A 16,503-nucleotide genomic window follows, 5' to 3' on the forward strand; every position below is an offset into this window, starting at 1 on the left:
AAGATGGTGGGGAATGTGCTGAGAAATCTGTTCATGCTTTAGATAAGGTTATCATTATCACCAAATAGTCTTCTTAATAACATGCAAGTCTGAAAGTAACATTTACATCTGCAGAAGAGAGTTGGCATTCATCACCTCTAGGATAGGTGAGCTGTTACTACTATCTGTGCCATGCACCAAAATTATCCTCAAGAGAAAAGATTTAAAAGTAATTAAATGCATGGCACTTAATTTGCACTATTTCAATGCAAATCATGTAGCACTACCCCCACAGTGCTCTCCCTAACAATCTGATAGAGTGGATATGTGGAGAACATTTGAGTTTTTTTTCTAAATGATGAAAAGAAACTGAAAATACAAGCATCAGAGTGGCACCTTTTTTGTCTCTGAACATAAACCCAGTATTTCCAAGACTGTGGCTGTGTCTGCCACCAAGCTGGAAAGGGCCATCAGTTGTTACCCCACTGTGCTGCAGCTGAAGCTGAAAGCCAGAGTTTATAGTATTACTGAACACTTACCATCCTGCTTCAGTTCAGCAGGTGTAAAAAGCACTTTGTTTAGAGACCCAGCTGAGGATGAAGACAACAGGTTGGGGACTTTGCCTTTTATATAAATCAAAAGCCAAACCAGAATTCTTTCAGACATCCTCCTAGTAACATTTCCACCTTCCTCTGGAAGAAGCATGGCTGACAGCTGAAGCTGAGACAGTGATGAGGTCTTTCCAACAGCCTCTTTCTGCACACTGTGGGGTTTCAGATTGCTCAAATGAATCTTTTTACTGGTGTAAACAACGTTCTAATAGCTATTTTTGTATTACCAGGCTAAAAAGTAACACTGCCTGCTATATAGTCTGTCTCAGCACTGCTGAAGAAGAAAAGGATACCTGCGATCACTACAAACCAGAGCTACAACCGGGGTTTCCTGCTGGGTTCAGTGCACGCTTTGCAAGGGGGCTGAGTTACCCCAAAAGCAATATGTACACTTTGCTAGATGTTGACTAACACCATCACTGAGGCTTTGCTGTCCAGACACAGAGTGTTATATACTTAAGCTGATAAAAACTTACAAGGTTCTCACAAGTCTAATTTAAATACATTAGTTGTTCTATCCACCTGTTCTGTCAGAACCGTTGCTATAAAGACACCCTTCCACACCCATACTTGGCTTCACTACCAAGAAATCTTTATTTGGATGTCAGCCAAAAGAGACTGATAAATAATAGTTGCAGTAAATGTACTCTATTTCCTAGTGTATTTCTAGGTCTGAATGTCCCAAAGGAGGAATATACAACATTTTAAAATCATTCCATCATTTCATGCAGAAATCGAATGAATTCCATACTTCAGTTCACATGAAATACCAGAGAGTTTAATTGGTATTGAGCTCATTGTTCTGAAAATAAAAGAGAATAAGAAAGAAGCTGCCAGTGACACAAAGAGAGCCTGATCCAGGCAGTAGTGGTCAAAGAGCCCTGTACAACACAATGGAGTGTGGCAGCAGACAGCTGAATTGGAAATGAAGCAGGGAATATAGCAAAGAAAATAGGAAAAAGCCAAATTCCAAATGAAATAAACAGAAAGATAGAGGAGCTATACTGAAGCTATACTGAAGGTATTAAAGAGCAGCTGTTCAGCTGAGAAAAGGTGTGTATCAGATCTGGGCAGGAGATCCCACTGGAAATTGCTGCTCCACTTCAGCATTCACTTACCAGCTAGACCAAAGAGAGCAGCAGATGAGCAGCCTTGGTTGCCTTGCACGTAAAACCCTTCCAGCTATTTGAATAAAGGGATAGGTTTTGTTTAGTTGGTCAAATGCTTCTGAAGAGCTACCAAAATGCTACCAAAAGCCACCCCTGGAAAAGGACTTCACAAGCTGAGCCTGTGCTCCAGCCACGCTGGCACAGAGCAAGAGATCTAGAAAGCACACTGTCACGTGTCTCATATTCGTATCAGCACTGTCTGTAAGAGCTCCCTGCAATAAGCAGGAGTGTAACAGCCAGCAGTACAGTCTAACAAGGTACAGACGTCAAGTCCATCCTTTGCTGTTTGTGGCTTTCTACATTCAAAACATCATGTAATGCTTTTTCAGTAAAATGCTGACTGGTTACCTCCTGCATGACCTACTTGGAGGTCCTTAGCTTGCTCTCCTGTAATGCAAAACGATGCAGAAACACACTACACAAGAATTCCATGATACCCAGCAGCTACTCAGCTCCCCTATTATTCCAGTCCCAGCTTGGAGGACACGCTAAGGGGCTCTGCTTGCTTTATCACACATGCTTGCTGCCATGTGGAAAGAATCTCAAAATAACAAAAAATGGGCTGTATTTATCTAATAAAGGATCATGGCTCACATGCCTTCCAAAGCAAACTATGTCCATTACAGTGACTGCAGTGAGCTTTGTTTCAGTCTTGCTCTTCTTCCCACCACAGCAACAGATGTTTTTGTAGATTCCCTTCACTGACAGCCAAGGGAGAAGGGACCTAGATTTGTTCCTAAGTAATGACAGGAGGCAATAAGCAAGTGCACAACTTTAAATTTATACTTCAGATTTGATTGCAAAGCATTAAGGTTGCATGTAACTAGGTTATGTCTCTGCTGCTAAAATCTATGCATAATTTATTTATATTACAAGCTAAACATCAGGAACTGTCAGGAGGAACCCTAACAGCTCCTTACTAGCACGAATTAAACGCTCTGCTCATCATATAAGCCCCAGGACAGCCATATGCTGTGATCCTGCACAGTATCAGTAAGCTAATTAAGAAACTGCCTTTGCTCACTCCTCTCTATTGTGTAGGTTTTTAATTTGAGTTGTTTTTTTTCCAGTCTGGGTTGGGCAGATAAGCTTCTCCCATTTCCATGTTCCTTGCTGCTACCAAAGTGAAGACTTACAGGCAAATTTTTGTTCAGTTTTCATCTCTTTCTAAAACTATTCCTTTGCTGAAATTCCAGTTCACAAGTACCTGTTGCACAACAAAACACTGAAGTATTGTTGGCTCCAGTTTCGGGAGCAGCAACCTCCCCAGAGCTGTACCCAGTATGAAGACACTACAAGTACACCAGCCTCCAGGTACGGTGGGTGGGTGGGCACAGATGTGGCAGCACCTGCCCTCATCTCCTCTGGCTGGGACAGGGAAGCATTCAGCTTTTTAAGAAGTCCTACCAGGCCTCCGTGGTTAAACAACTGCCCTGCAACAGCAAACAAAAGGGCTACTTGAACTATGACTGGGAACACACCGATTAAGGGGAAAACTCAAACAAATGACTTTGTCAGTCTTTTTAGGAGTGGGGGAGAAATGTAGCTGCTGCAAGCAGGGCTCTGTACTAATGCTTGGCTCATCTCATGAAGCTCAATTACCAATTTGCTGCTGATAAAAAAGAGCACCTGAGAAGTCACATTTATGTATCTTCTCTGTCTTGCGACGCTTCAATAAGCAAAGCTCCCCTGACACCAAGGGCAGCTGGGCTGGCAGTACTGTGGCAGCATCACCTGAGCTTCACCTCCTGCGTCCTGCTCTTCACTAGACAGCACTTCCAGGTCAAAGATTTGTACTCAAGTGCCTTCTTACTTCAGTCAGATGGAGATAAAAGGCTGCCTCAAGTACATGATAGTGCAGGTAGGACAAATATTATGTGACTGTCACCATTACTATTACCATGCCTGCAGGGTTTAAAGATGGATAGAGCTTGAAGGCAATTCACTTTGAAAACTCTAATTCCCAAGCACTTTTCTTCAGAGAAAAGCCATACATTAATCATTAATAAGAAAGGAGGGCATAAGCATCTGGCTTTCACAGCCTTTCTTCTCTCCTTTCCTCAAATTCAGCATGCAGAGATGGAAAGAAAAAATGGACACACCAGTATCACTGATACAGTCGTTTTCAGGGTGCAGGAGAGAACTTTTCTGCCAAGACTATAGATTCTGTTTGACTAAAAGCTTCTTTACCTTCATGTGCCTCTCAGACACACACACTTGTGCTACAAGCGGTGACTGCTGTAGGTGTTTGCACACACACACATATATATATGCACAAGTATATAAAGACATTGGGACTTGAGGAATGAGTCCATTACCATTAAGCAGTGTTACATATGCCCGAAGCACTGTAAGTTACATCTGCAGGACAAGATGTACATGCACGTCCTTAATGCTCTGTCCCCCTCAGCAAAAGGCTTAAAACATTCTCATAGAAAAACTCTATTTGGCACATCCTAAGTATTAATGATTTACCACCGAACGCCTGCAGCCTTCTTTCCTCTGAAGTACGTAAAAGTCATAGGAGCCTGCAGACACTTACACATAACTTCTCATCCTGGTGGAGTTTGTAGCTCTGAATCTACCAACTCCTTATCTCATTTCTTCAAACACTGTATCTCTTCTTTACCATCAAACTCCTAGGTTTTCATTCCATGGGACCAAACTCTTAGTCTATACCTACAGGAGGTGCTAATTCCCAGCTGTAGTCTCTAGGATCAACCACTCCAAAAATCCTTGAGCTATTGCCATACACCAGCTTCAGGGGAAGGGAAGGACAGAGGTGCCAATCCCACATTAAAGACAGGAATGTGAAGATGAGTGACTGAAGTCCAGATCCACCCAGGCACTCAAGAACCTGAATCTCACCAAAACCAGAATGAGGTACGGCTATTACAAATTAAACCACAAAAAGGTTTATACCATTAATCACGCCTGTAATTATGTCAGAACAGTAGTAGAACAGCCATTAAAGCCACACTTCTCAAGTCTCTTGTCACAGCTCTAGCCACCAGGCTGTCCATTCTCTTCTCAGGAGCTGATGTTGGACAAGCTGTTCTGTGCAATTTTGATCTGAAGAAAGCATGTTTTTAGTGGAAGTCAAGTGGGTGCAGTTTGTTTGTGTTCATACACCCACGGCCAGGTCTCTGAACCCTGAGGCTATTTGTGAATGCAAATTTCTGTGTACTTGGAGAATTGACAAGAAATGCTGCAACTACAGATGGTACCCTGGAAAAAGGAGCACTTCGCATCTGTTTGCTATGCAAATTAATTCCTTTAACATTTGTTGACAGCAGGTCAGTTTAGCACAGGAATCAGGGTAGAAAGTTAGCAATTTAGGAACTAAGTTCTACTCTGTCCTCTTAGAAGTGAAAAAATCCAAGGGAGAATTAAAAGTAATTAGGCAGAAAACAGCAATTAAGCCCAGAATGAATTTCATTTTTAAACCACTAAAATCCTTGCTGCTTCCAGAGAACTAGGAATTATGGCAGGTACCTACACAGAAAAGAAAAAAGATAATGTGACTGCAGCAGTGCTCTCTGACCCACAGATGTGGCACTTCCCCTCTAAAGCAGGGAAGCACCTTAGGAGAAACACGGAGACACAGTGAAGGTCCCTGGTGCTGCCTGGGTGCATGTGACCGAGCCTTAAGTGCCATCAATCCCGCAAGCAACTGAACTTGTACTCTTCTAAAGCACCTTAGTGTCTGGGTCAGAGTTGTAGGAAGGATCATGAAATGGCCTTGTTAAGATGCACCAAATCATTACATTATTTAAACTGGAGGAAAGTACAATTTAAAAATGAATGCTTTTAGATCGTAAATCCCAGTAGGGATTTAGGGGCTTAAAGAAAAATAAAAAGACAGTAACTAGAAGAGACATTCTCCACAAACCTAAAAGAATAAAATACAATGGGAAGACATGAAACTTGCACTCCGAATGAAATAAAGGAACATCTGTGCACCTTTAATGATTCTCCTAGCAAATGGCTTCCTTACTTCTTCCCCAAGCCTACTTTTCCATAACCAAAAAATCCACTTAATTTCAATAAATCAATCTTTTTTTTTTGTTCCTTACTGCTCCTTTCCAGACTTCCACCGTACCCATTTCCCTCAATCAGTCTAACAGGCTATACAAATACCTCTATTTTATAAAATTACACCCAAGGTAGCATCTATCACAAGGCTCGTGACCAATTTAATTAGTAAAATAATTACAGATATTGCAAATCCATTCATCGTACTGGGTCCGCCTCTAGAAGCAAAACACAGCAAAGTAAGAGGAAACACCTTTTTCCTGATCTCAGGATGAGAATGGAGACAAAATTACCATCATCCGCACTAGTTCCTTCAGTTTTCTTGTGGTTCTTGGTAAAGATTATAGAAAAAGCATGCAATAAATTTCATTATCAGATCATAGTTTGCAAACTGGCTGTGCTGCCAAGTCTTTATTTTGCAAAGGGGAATACAGGATTCCCAAAACATTTCTTTGAAATGAGCTTTTGGCACGTCAAAAAAGACTGGGATGACATTAAGAACTTACTCCTTGTATTCCAGATGATACTAGCATGCAAAAGATGCTTACAATGGCCACCACCATCAGAGAAAGCTTGATTTAGAAGGAGCCCTTAAAATAAACACTGGCCTCCAAAGTCGATATAAACCTTAACCAGTTGCCTTTTTTTCCTTTGATTCTTACTGGCTATGTATACATTGTCAGTTAGCTATGGTAGTTTGGTATGGACATCAATAAGTGTCACAGGTGATCCCAGAGTTATTTAACTCATGGTGAAAGAGAGAGCAGTATCTGAATGGCCACCTTTATGATAACAAACTTTGCACAGTTTCTCCGATTTCTAGCTTGCAAACGCTGGAAACTGAGGTCCAATGTTACTCCGTATCACACACAGGGCTTTCTCAAACAGCAGCTCAGACAGATACATTTCTGAGTGCAAGCCCTTTGGTCATATAGTCTAAAATTAACACCAAGTATCACAGATGGATTTTTGTTACTTCAGGAAGTGGGCAGAAATCAGGGCTATACAAAGTCAGAAAGCTACCTTACCTTTAGGTAAGGGGCAAAAGACTGCACGGATCATGCCTCTTATCTTGCACATTCCCTAGTAAAGCAACTCTGGTGCAGGTACAGATGTCTGCTAAGATATTGGCCCCAGTTACTGACCCCTTTGCTAAAGCATCCTACATATACTCGCAGCAGGACATATCTGTGCTGCTAATGCCAGCTGTTAATCCACCCTTAGGCACACGCAGGCCAAGCTGACCACACATGTTACAACTCACCCTGCCCTACTCAGATCTGGATGTACGTCAGCACCCTAACACCCAAAGTGACAAGGGAGAGAGATTTACAAATTACACAGGGGAAACAAGAGCATTATTGACAAGACAAGACTGAAAAGGAAACTGGGATGGATCAGGATTTGAAGAAGAGGTAAAGGCAAATAAGTATTGGTTAGGGGGTTGTTTTGTTTTGTTTTTTAAAATTACTTGGTTTCAATTATTTTGAAATAAGTGTTTTCAATGCTCCACATTATCAAAGGAGAGACCTAGATTAAGAACCAAGTGAAGATGAGAAAGCAGTGTAAAAAAAAATAAAGGGCAAACAGTTCACGCTGTGAATCACAGTTTGTTTCAAACTCGCCCACATCTGTTGATAAACTTCATTAACTGAAAAAATGATACTGAAATGAATGTTGACTTGCATGCATGTCTGTCTTCTGCTTAGATACCTAAACTGCAAGGACATCCGAAACCTCAGAAGTTCAAAGATTCTCTCAGTTTTTTAGAAGACCACGCAGCACACACCTAAGGCTCACCTCCAAAGGGGACAAAGGAGGCTGGCACACCATCAGGAAGACTAACCTCCCAATTAAATATCAAATTGGGGAACAGTCTGTGGTCTGCAATAAGCTCCATTCCTGGAAAATTGAATTTCCAGGACCAGCTACTGTGTCAACAAGAAAAGAGCCGGCAAAGAGGTTTTTAAAACACGGACGTCTGTCAGTCAGATGGCTGCAACAATTTATTCTCTGCTGGTGTTAACCATCTTTATCTTGTTGGTGCTTTTAAGGATGAGCTGAAGAGGATTTAAACAAACAACACAAAATGATTTCCAGCAGTACTAATGGTAATTACTTTTGATATGTCCATTTTTCTCCCTAGATCTGGAAGTGCTCTACAAAAGATAGGTGGTATCCCTGACATTGTAACCAGAATTACAAGCAACGGAAAGACAGCTCAGATCTCACCTACTCCTGCATTTTTTCTGTTGTCCTGGAGTCACTTTATCTCATTGCAAGAAGTAAGGAGACAGCAAGACAATTCTCCCTCCTTTCAAGGCAAGGGGTTCCTCTCCCCGTGGCACAACAAAGACACCTGGACAAACTACCTTTTCCAGATTACCGTTCCCTGCTTACCTGCCATCACATCTCCATTTACCTTCACCAACTACTTGCAAGTATGAAATCACCTTGCCCCACACCCGACTGAAGCTTCAAATTTTCCACAAGGAAACACATAGTCCCACCTGACTTCAACAGCAGAGACTATACATGAAAAAACTGAAATACGTTTCCCCACTTCAACAACAGAAGCAGTCACTCTTCACTGGCTGCTGTCCTGATGCATTTGAAGCGCATCAGGACCACTTTTAACTACAAAAAGTTCAAATTTTCTACTCAACATCTCTCAGTACTACTATGCTCCATACCACTTTTCATTAGCCTTAAGAACACAGGGTCTGAAGTGACACAAGCTTTTTCATGTCCCATAAAACCAGTACCTTGCTTTGAAATAAAAAAAAAAAAACAACCAACAACCAACCAAAAAAACCCCAAAGCTATCTTGGAATGTAGAAGTTCAAGTAGATCCACACACCAATAAAAAGTTATGATGTGCATTAGGTTACTCTACTAATGATTAATTTATTGTCTACACTTACTGAAGAATCTCATATTCCTTCAGATAATCCTCCTCCCCCTACCCCTGACTAATTTCCTCTTGCAAAACACCATTAGAAAATGAGACGCTAGCAAGTAAAAACCTGTGATGTCTGGAGCCTACTTAAAAGGACCTTAGTTTCCAGTGGGACTGCAAATAATTTCAGAAATGGGCCCTTTCAGAACACTTTTCATTACTTACTTTACTTGTGAAATGACTCAGGGGAATAGTTACTGCCATTTAGAGACCACAAGTCCAAGAAACAGAAATGAATCAACTTCTGAAGATGCATTAATCAGTAGAAGTCTGACAGAAGTATACTTCAGAGCAACAGAAATTATGATGCCAAATCTTTATTACTTTTATTCAAACTAATTGACGACTTCATAATGCTGAAGGCTAACAGGGCATCTCCACTATCTTCTCTCAAAGAAAAGCAAAATGAAAAGAGACTCTATTTAGGGAACACTGGGTCTTCAGGTTTTTCAGATTGCATTAGGACTCCTCTGGACTCCAGCTTCCAGCATGTACTGTCCTACTCTCAAGGTGCTCTCAGAAATGTAAATACAAATTCTTAACCAGAAAAGGCTCCTTTGCAAGCAATATTAGAAATTGGTTCCTAAATGGGTCAGTAGTTCAGGTTCTTAACTAATTTCCCACAGGTCCTTAGTCACTTCAGCTTAAAATAGGAGTGTGCCCATAAAAGTGTTTGTGGCTGAAACTAGATCCGTGTTTCAGGCTCAGTGTAATTGCACAAAATCAGCTCCCCAGCATCTGCAAATAAATGCCTTTTGATAGGAGAAGGCCTAAAACCAAGAAGGGACTGGTTTGAAAACACACTTTTCAAATAAATAAAAACTGTGCCATCAAAGGAAGCAGAGAAGGTACTCAAAATTTGTAGAAACAGCCCACTGATCACAGTACAATAGACAAATGAAAGCATGATTCTCAGCAGTTGTGGCACAGTTTGCATTGCAAAATGCTGGTTTTGTATGTAGCTTGGCAGTTAGCCTTCCCTGGGTCACTCTCCTTCATATCACACACCACCCTATACAGATCCACTCCCCCTAATCTGGATAAATGACCTCCTCTTCACACTGACCCCACTGGACAGACCTACATTGACAAGTCCTACAACAACAGAGTCTGTGGCAGGCAAATACCTCCAAGCACTAATATTGTGGCCCCTGAAATGGAGACATTCTGCAAAAATGAAAGATATATGATACTTAATTTCACATCAAAATAATTCTATCAGATTCCTAAACACAGGACGTGGTAAACAGATAAAATATTCCACACTCCTGCCTTACCGTAAGCACCCAGAAGTGTTCTTGAAGACAGTTGTCCACTCAGCATCACGAGGCTTGGAGTCCTCATTTGGCTCACTCTCCCAACCTGAATGGGGTATAATCACCTCGTTGGTAAGTGTCTGCAGACCATGGTTGATGATGACCATCTTCAGGGGCTCATAGGATGATAAGTTCCACAGGGTACCTGCAGGGGAAACAGTGATTATGAAATAACAAGAGAACAACTTTAAAATCTCTAGATTAAACAGAATCGCTAGATTTACAGTATATCACTAGAAGGTTTAGTCATAAAACTAAAAGGCAAACCCACTTGATGAGATGCCAGACTAACACACAGCTTAGGGGAATTTCCACAGTTGCTGCAACAGAAACATTTTCCAAAGCAAGGAGGCACTTTTATGAAGACATGGATATTGCCGAAGTAATCAAGTCTTACAACAGAGCCATAAAAGTGATGTGCTATTTGAGATTAATAGGACTTTTCTGCTATACACAAATTTTTTACACTTTTAAGTCTAGCTATGCTTCAAGAAGTAAAAATTCATCCAGTGCAGCAGACAAGTATAGTGAGCAAGTCTTAAAAATGAGGATGAATTTATGGGGGATCATTGATCTTACGCTTACCCTCTGCACAGGAGAATATTTCAGCCAAGACTCCTCTATTATTTACTTCCACATTTTCCTGTCACAGGCAATAACTGTGTTCAAATCACCTGCTGCCACAAACGTATGATGCCTTGAAGAAGCTGAGAACCAAAACTTCTCTATCTTTCCATTTTTACCTCAATTATGAGACAAAGTAGACAGGAGCCAAACATCAAAACAACATTACAGAACAGTCTTACAACTGTAAAAATACCCAGTCTTAGATAAGCGATACAACTTGTCAGCAGACCTGTAGCAGTCCCCTAACAGTAATTGCTCATTAGCTTAGGTCTGAAACAGGACATTCACTTCAGAGACCATTTCTGCATTTGCTCAGCCTGGTAACAAACTTGGAAGGAGCCAAATGCACACTTTTGATATCCAAGGGAAAGCGTGAAGACTGGCAAAATTTCAGACACTGAATAGAAAAGCCAGATTCCCCCGCACACACAGGAAACCTTTTCTAAGTGGATACTGTAACAACCTGAGGCTCTCTGGGTTACTACAGCTGTGAATCTGTGCATGTGACAGTGCAAGCTGTGGACACTCACGTGTTATCTAATAAAAACCACAAAAGAACAACCAAGGTAAGCCTTTTGTTTCCGTCCCTTTCAACCATTCCGTGTTTAAAACCTGCAATTGTCAAACTTTAAAAATGACTGGAAAAAGGTTTTGGATCTGTTACTGTTGTCACACAGCCTAACACACACACACACACTTGCTGGAGCCTGCCAGTCAATGGAAAGCACGTAGCAGGGAGGGACGCAGCAGTGATGCAGCGTGCCGCGGAGACCTGCACAGCCACCACGGCTGCCGGGGAAGAAGTGAAGGCAGCACTCTCATGGGAGACCTCCCTTGCACTCAGGCTTTAACTGCTGCAAGTCACAAGTGTCAAATGCCAAATGTCCTGGTTTAATATCAGAGTATTATCCATACAGGGTCATGACAGGTGCCAGGTCAGAACGGGAATTTACCTCCATTTGAGCAGTGACTGGCACTTACAGGATAACCACAAAGGCTGATGATTAGCAGGCCCTCAGAAGCCAATTGCTATGCTGTCTCCTATTCAAAGTGATCTTCACAAAATCCAGGCATCTCTTCAGCCTTAGGAGACCGTATTAGTTAATAAAAAACCACTAAGGCAGACAACAGAATGAACACAGTAATGTTTCTTTCAGTCTTTTTCTAAAACTATACAAAAATATTGCTTTTTTGGCCTACTGCCCTTGCCATCCATTAACACCACACTGTATGAGATTTTTATAACTTATTTTTTTTTAGCTTTCCAACAAGACTGTATAGGTGAAATATGAATTAATTTTCTCTTTGTACCCATTCCAATAAATCACCCTTCATCGTTGCAAAACCCTAAACAACAGACAATAAGAAAAAACCCCAAACCAAGCAGAAAACGTTAAGTGGCCCCATTCTGTTATGGAAGAAAGCCTTTACTTCTCATAACCAACTGGCTCAAAAATACAGATCAAACAAGAAACAAAACGCAACTCAATATTTATAATAAAGACTATGAAAAACTGATGTATAGGCTACCCTATTAATTTTATATACTTCACTAGACAGTCTTTCTTTCAGTTATTGCACACCAACTGCCTATGCATATCAAATATAAAAATAATAATTACAATTAAATCCCTAACTGGCTCAGTACTTCTAAATTCAAATACAAAATCCAAACATCCAGCGCTGAATGAAATGGATACATCCCAGGAAATTACACAGGGTAATCATCTCTGGAGCAAACCTAGATCCAAACTGAGAACGGGGGTGCAGAATACCCTGCTTATGTCAGGGTTTCCTCAGAGTATCATAAATGGAGCACTTGGCACTTGCAGCCATCAAAACTCACACTATTAGGAAAAGATGGCATCAACTGAGGAACCTCGTACAGCATTTGTGAGGATCCTGCATTTGTGTTCTCTTGAAACTGCAAAACATTGCAACTGGAAACAACACAGAGGATTAAAACCATCTGTACATAGAAGAGCTCAGTTTTAAAATCTGACTGCCCTTCAGAACTCTTTACTTAAATGCACATACTACTTTTACATCTGAAATCAAATTCTGCCTTTTCCCCTTTCCTGGAGGAGTGACGTAACGTGTTATCTGTCTAGTAAAACTGCAAAGGCAAATTTCACTGCTTAAGAAGAATCAGGGAAACACATCATTACAAAGACAAAGATTTACTATATGATTTCTAAGATCTCTAATATTACAGGATTGTACAAAAGTTTTCTAGTGCTCAAATCTTTTGTTTGTTTTAAGAGGTAGAGATTTGTGTCTAGATTTCAATACCTTCAACCCCAATGTTTAAAATAAAATCATCAGCTTTAAACTCCCTCTTCGATAGTCTCATTCACCAACAGTTCTTTCAATAGACTAAATGCAACTGGGATTAGATAGTATTCTAACTGGATTGCAACACAGAAAACAGCACTAACCTGCCAATCTACCACACACATCAGCTTTGCTGATGCTGGTAACCCCATCCAGACCGAGAGAACTACCTGCCTCCACAAAAGGATCTCTTGTACATACTCATCCGGAATTTTTTTCGTAAGAGGTTGACTGTAATTTATGCAATAAACCATTTCAGGCAAGCATTCTGACTGTCGATCTCATTGAGTGGCTACCGGACAACAGGAACTGAATTAAACAGAATGCCTTTCCCCCATCCTCTCTGAAGAAAGAAACACAACAATTTACAAGCTTTTCAATTTGTCATCTGCCTCCCATCTTTCAAATGTTTCACAGAAAAAAACCCAAACTGCGAAGAATAAAAGACAGTCTTACCATAGGAAAAGCACACTCTTCAAATTATTCAAAAATGTCAAACCACTTGTTTGTAATATTCTCCTTGACGCTTGCACGAGGAAAACAAAAAAATTCCTCTGTTGAACAGCATTAATTGAAAGAAAATGCACCACACTTAACAGAAAGGTACCCTAAAATAAACAGGGATCAGGGAATCTTGTGGTTCCAAAGACAAGAGAAAAAAATTCAGATTCAAGATTGACTTCATGGGGAAAATATACCACAAGAAAGGATACAGAAAATAAAACAGTGAAATACATTTTTCTTATTCAAAATTATGAAACAAAAAGGTTGAAATCCCAGCACTGTTTCAGCTGTTGAGAAAGCAAATTCCATAGCAAAGACACCACTAGTGACAGCCACAGAAAAAAACAGAAGTGAACAAATTCAGATCAGACTGTAGGTTTTAGCAGTATGAAGTATGAGTAAAAAACCCATCCCTGTAAATTTTACATCCGTCTTTAAAAATCATTCTCTATTAGCATAACACACTAATGATCCAACAAGCTAGAAACACTGTTTTTAAAACCTTAGGTTTAATCAAGTCAAATGAATAGCACTCAAGAGAAATCTAGTCACCAACACAGCATAAGGGAAATGAAGTTACCTGAATTTTCAATGCTCTTTCACTACGAGTATTGGCCTTTTCAAGCACAGATTGCATGAATTTTAGGACTAGAGAAAGACAATGAACTATTGCTTTTCAGAAGATGATCGCCGTCAGGATCAATCTTTATTCATAAATACTAATTGTAATATATACTTCTAACTATAACCATTACCTCTACTCTTTCAGCATCTTAAGCAGGGAGCACAGTTACAAGTTTTTATTTCAAAAGTACTGATTGTTGTAAAAATACATTAAAAATCACTGTAAGCTATAAACATAGCTATATGTTTTATGTAATGCTAAGACCGAGTAGGGCCAAAATCATTTTCCTAAATCTCCACCTCCTCGGAGCTGTGGGAAGATTTCTAAAGAAATTGTGGCAGAACACAGACATGCTGTTATCTTCTCCAATCCAAGGGAAATCTCTTCCTGCTGTGCACACTTACTTGCAAAAATCCAATGTCACCAAGCAATTAGAAGAAGCTTTTTAATTCTTTATCTATGGTCCATATCAAGTAATTTATAATTTGGAAAAATAAAACACGCTGCATTATATTCACTGAGGATGACTTGTCAGTCCTGTATACATTTTTTCCACAGACTCATTTCTATCATTTAAAGTCCTGAAGATGGAAGCTGGGCTTCTTCAAGTTAGGTTGTGGTCAAGTTGAGAACCTCATATGAACTACTGTTTCACAGAATACACCATGAAAAGGGACCTTCTTCTGACAAGCCTTCTAACAGAAAATGGAGGGAGGAAGCTCACAAAGTTCAAGGCAGCATGGTACTTCAATGAGAAGTTGGTGTCTGATCAGCCAACAGGATCTTAGGATACATAAATCCCATGAGATTTGAATTCTGAGCAAGCTGATCAATCTGCAAGTTTCTGTTGTAGTATTAGATCAAAATATTTCCTCTGCAGAGCATTCTGAAGGTCAGTCATTTTTCAATTAAAACCAGTTCGGCAACATATAGTAACAGAAAAATCACATTCTGCATGACTTAAAATCAGTGCAATGTCATTAAACAACAAAATTACTTGCAATATTCTCCCAAAGACCAAAATTATTCATTAAAGCTAACAACTTCTGATTGCTTTTTCAAATAATGTAACAGAATTTTGGTCTTGCATATCTGATGGGAACATTTCCTCCACAAAAAAACATTACAGCTCAAGATAAAGCTTTTGCAGCTTTCCCAATCAGAATAGATTTAATTCCTTACCACCTTAATCCTCATTTATCTCAATTTCTCAAGAAAATGATCCACTGAAAGTTCAGCAATAAAGTTTCAAGAAAAGAGATGCAAGAAGAATGTTGTGGAATATTTCTCATCACAACTCTACTCATGATTTATTTACAGGTTCTCTAACAGTTAAATCAGGCTTTTCTCAGTGCAGTAGATGGGAGGTATTTTGTAACTCCACACTTTAAAAAAGAACAAAAAGTGAGATCTGTGGTATTTAATGAACGTATCTTGAGTTTTAAAGGTGGTTTTTGTTGTTGTTGTTTTTTTACACACCTCACATCTGTCTTAACTGGAGGAACATCGCGTTTTCATGACATTTGCAGATATATCAAGAATGTCTGGTAAAACAGAGATGGCATTAACCTAGAGAAGATTTTCAAATTCTGCTATAACCAGTGCTATCTGAAAGAAAAAAGCTGCAGACTTGCTTAATCTGGCAGCAGTGTTTTATCAGTATGCTCAGCCTGCTTCCAAAATTGCATGTCAACACGTTTAACTAACCTGTGCTCTTCAAAACCCGTATTCTGGGGAGCAGTCAAGTGAACACACTTCTGACACATCAAGTCTCACCGATTCAGTGCTGTGTGAAACATATATGATTCCCCCCTCATGCTCCCTTGCTACTGCGCCTACCTCTTCGGCATTTTTAACATATTGGTGTGGCTTTTTTCCCACTCCATTAACCCCCTGACCAGACCCCAGCTGGCTGGCCTGATTCATACTGTTCTGGACAGCTGTGGCTGCTGCATCAGATCACCAAGTAAATAAAGAGACCACGGAGCTGTACTACAGCCAAGGACTGACTCCCAAATTAGACAAGGATGATGCTCTCTTTTGCCAGAAAGCACCCTCTCCAGCTGTAGATAATGAGTCTTACTGTATGCTCCCATGTACCTGCTGCCCTGCAGGCTGGTAGTGTCCCACACCCAGAGAAGCAAAACTTCAAGACTTGGAGTGCTTTTGAATTCAGACATCTGAATTATTCAAATTTCTTTAAAATACTGAAGTGTCTTTAGAAAGCAGGATAATTATTCATCCACATCTGAGTTGTCCAGCTGATGATTACTATTCAGCTTTTGAAAAGCAGCCAGTGTTGAGTTAAAGAAATGTTAAACCACAGAAAAGTCCATGTGTCATA

General features: G+C 40.2%; 1 protein-coding gene across 10 annotated transcripts in view; it reads right to left on the reverse strand.

Moving 5' to 3' along the window:
* ARVCF (ARVCF delta catenin family member) overlaps positions 1-16,503 on the reverse strand; it is a 295,514-nt gene that overhangs the window by 64,257 nt on the left and 214,754 nt on the right. For all 10 annotated transcript variants that reach the window (XM_037375833.1, XM_037375850.1, XM_037375823.1 and 7 more), the window contains one exon: positions 10,031-10,214. In XM_037375833.1, the coding sequence (XP_037231730.1) occupies positions 10,031-10,214 (184 nt within the window). The remainder of the gene's footprint in view (positions 1-10,030; positions 10,215-16,503) is intronic.

This window comes from Falco rusticolus, chromosome 1 (assembly GCF_015220075.1).
Source record: "Falco rusticolus isolate bFalRus1 chromosome 1, bFalRus1.pri, whole genome shotgun sequence".
NCBI classification, from domain to species: Eukaryota; Metazoa; Chordata; class Aves; order Falconiformes; family Falconidae; genus Falco; species Falco rusticolus.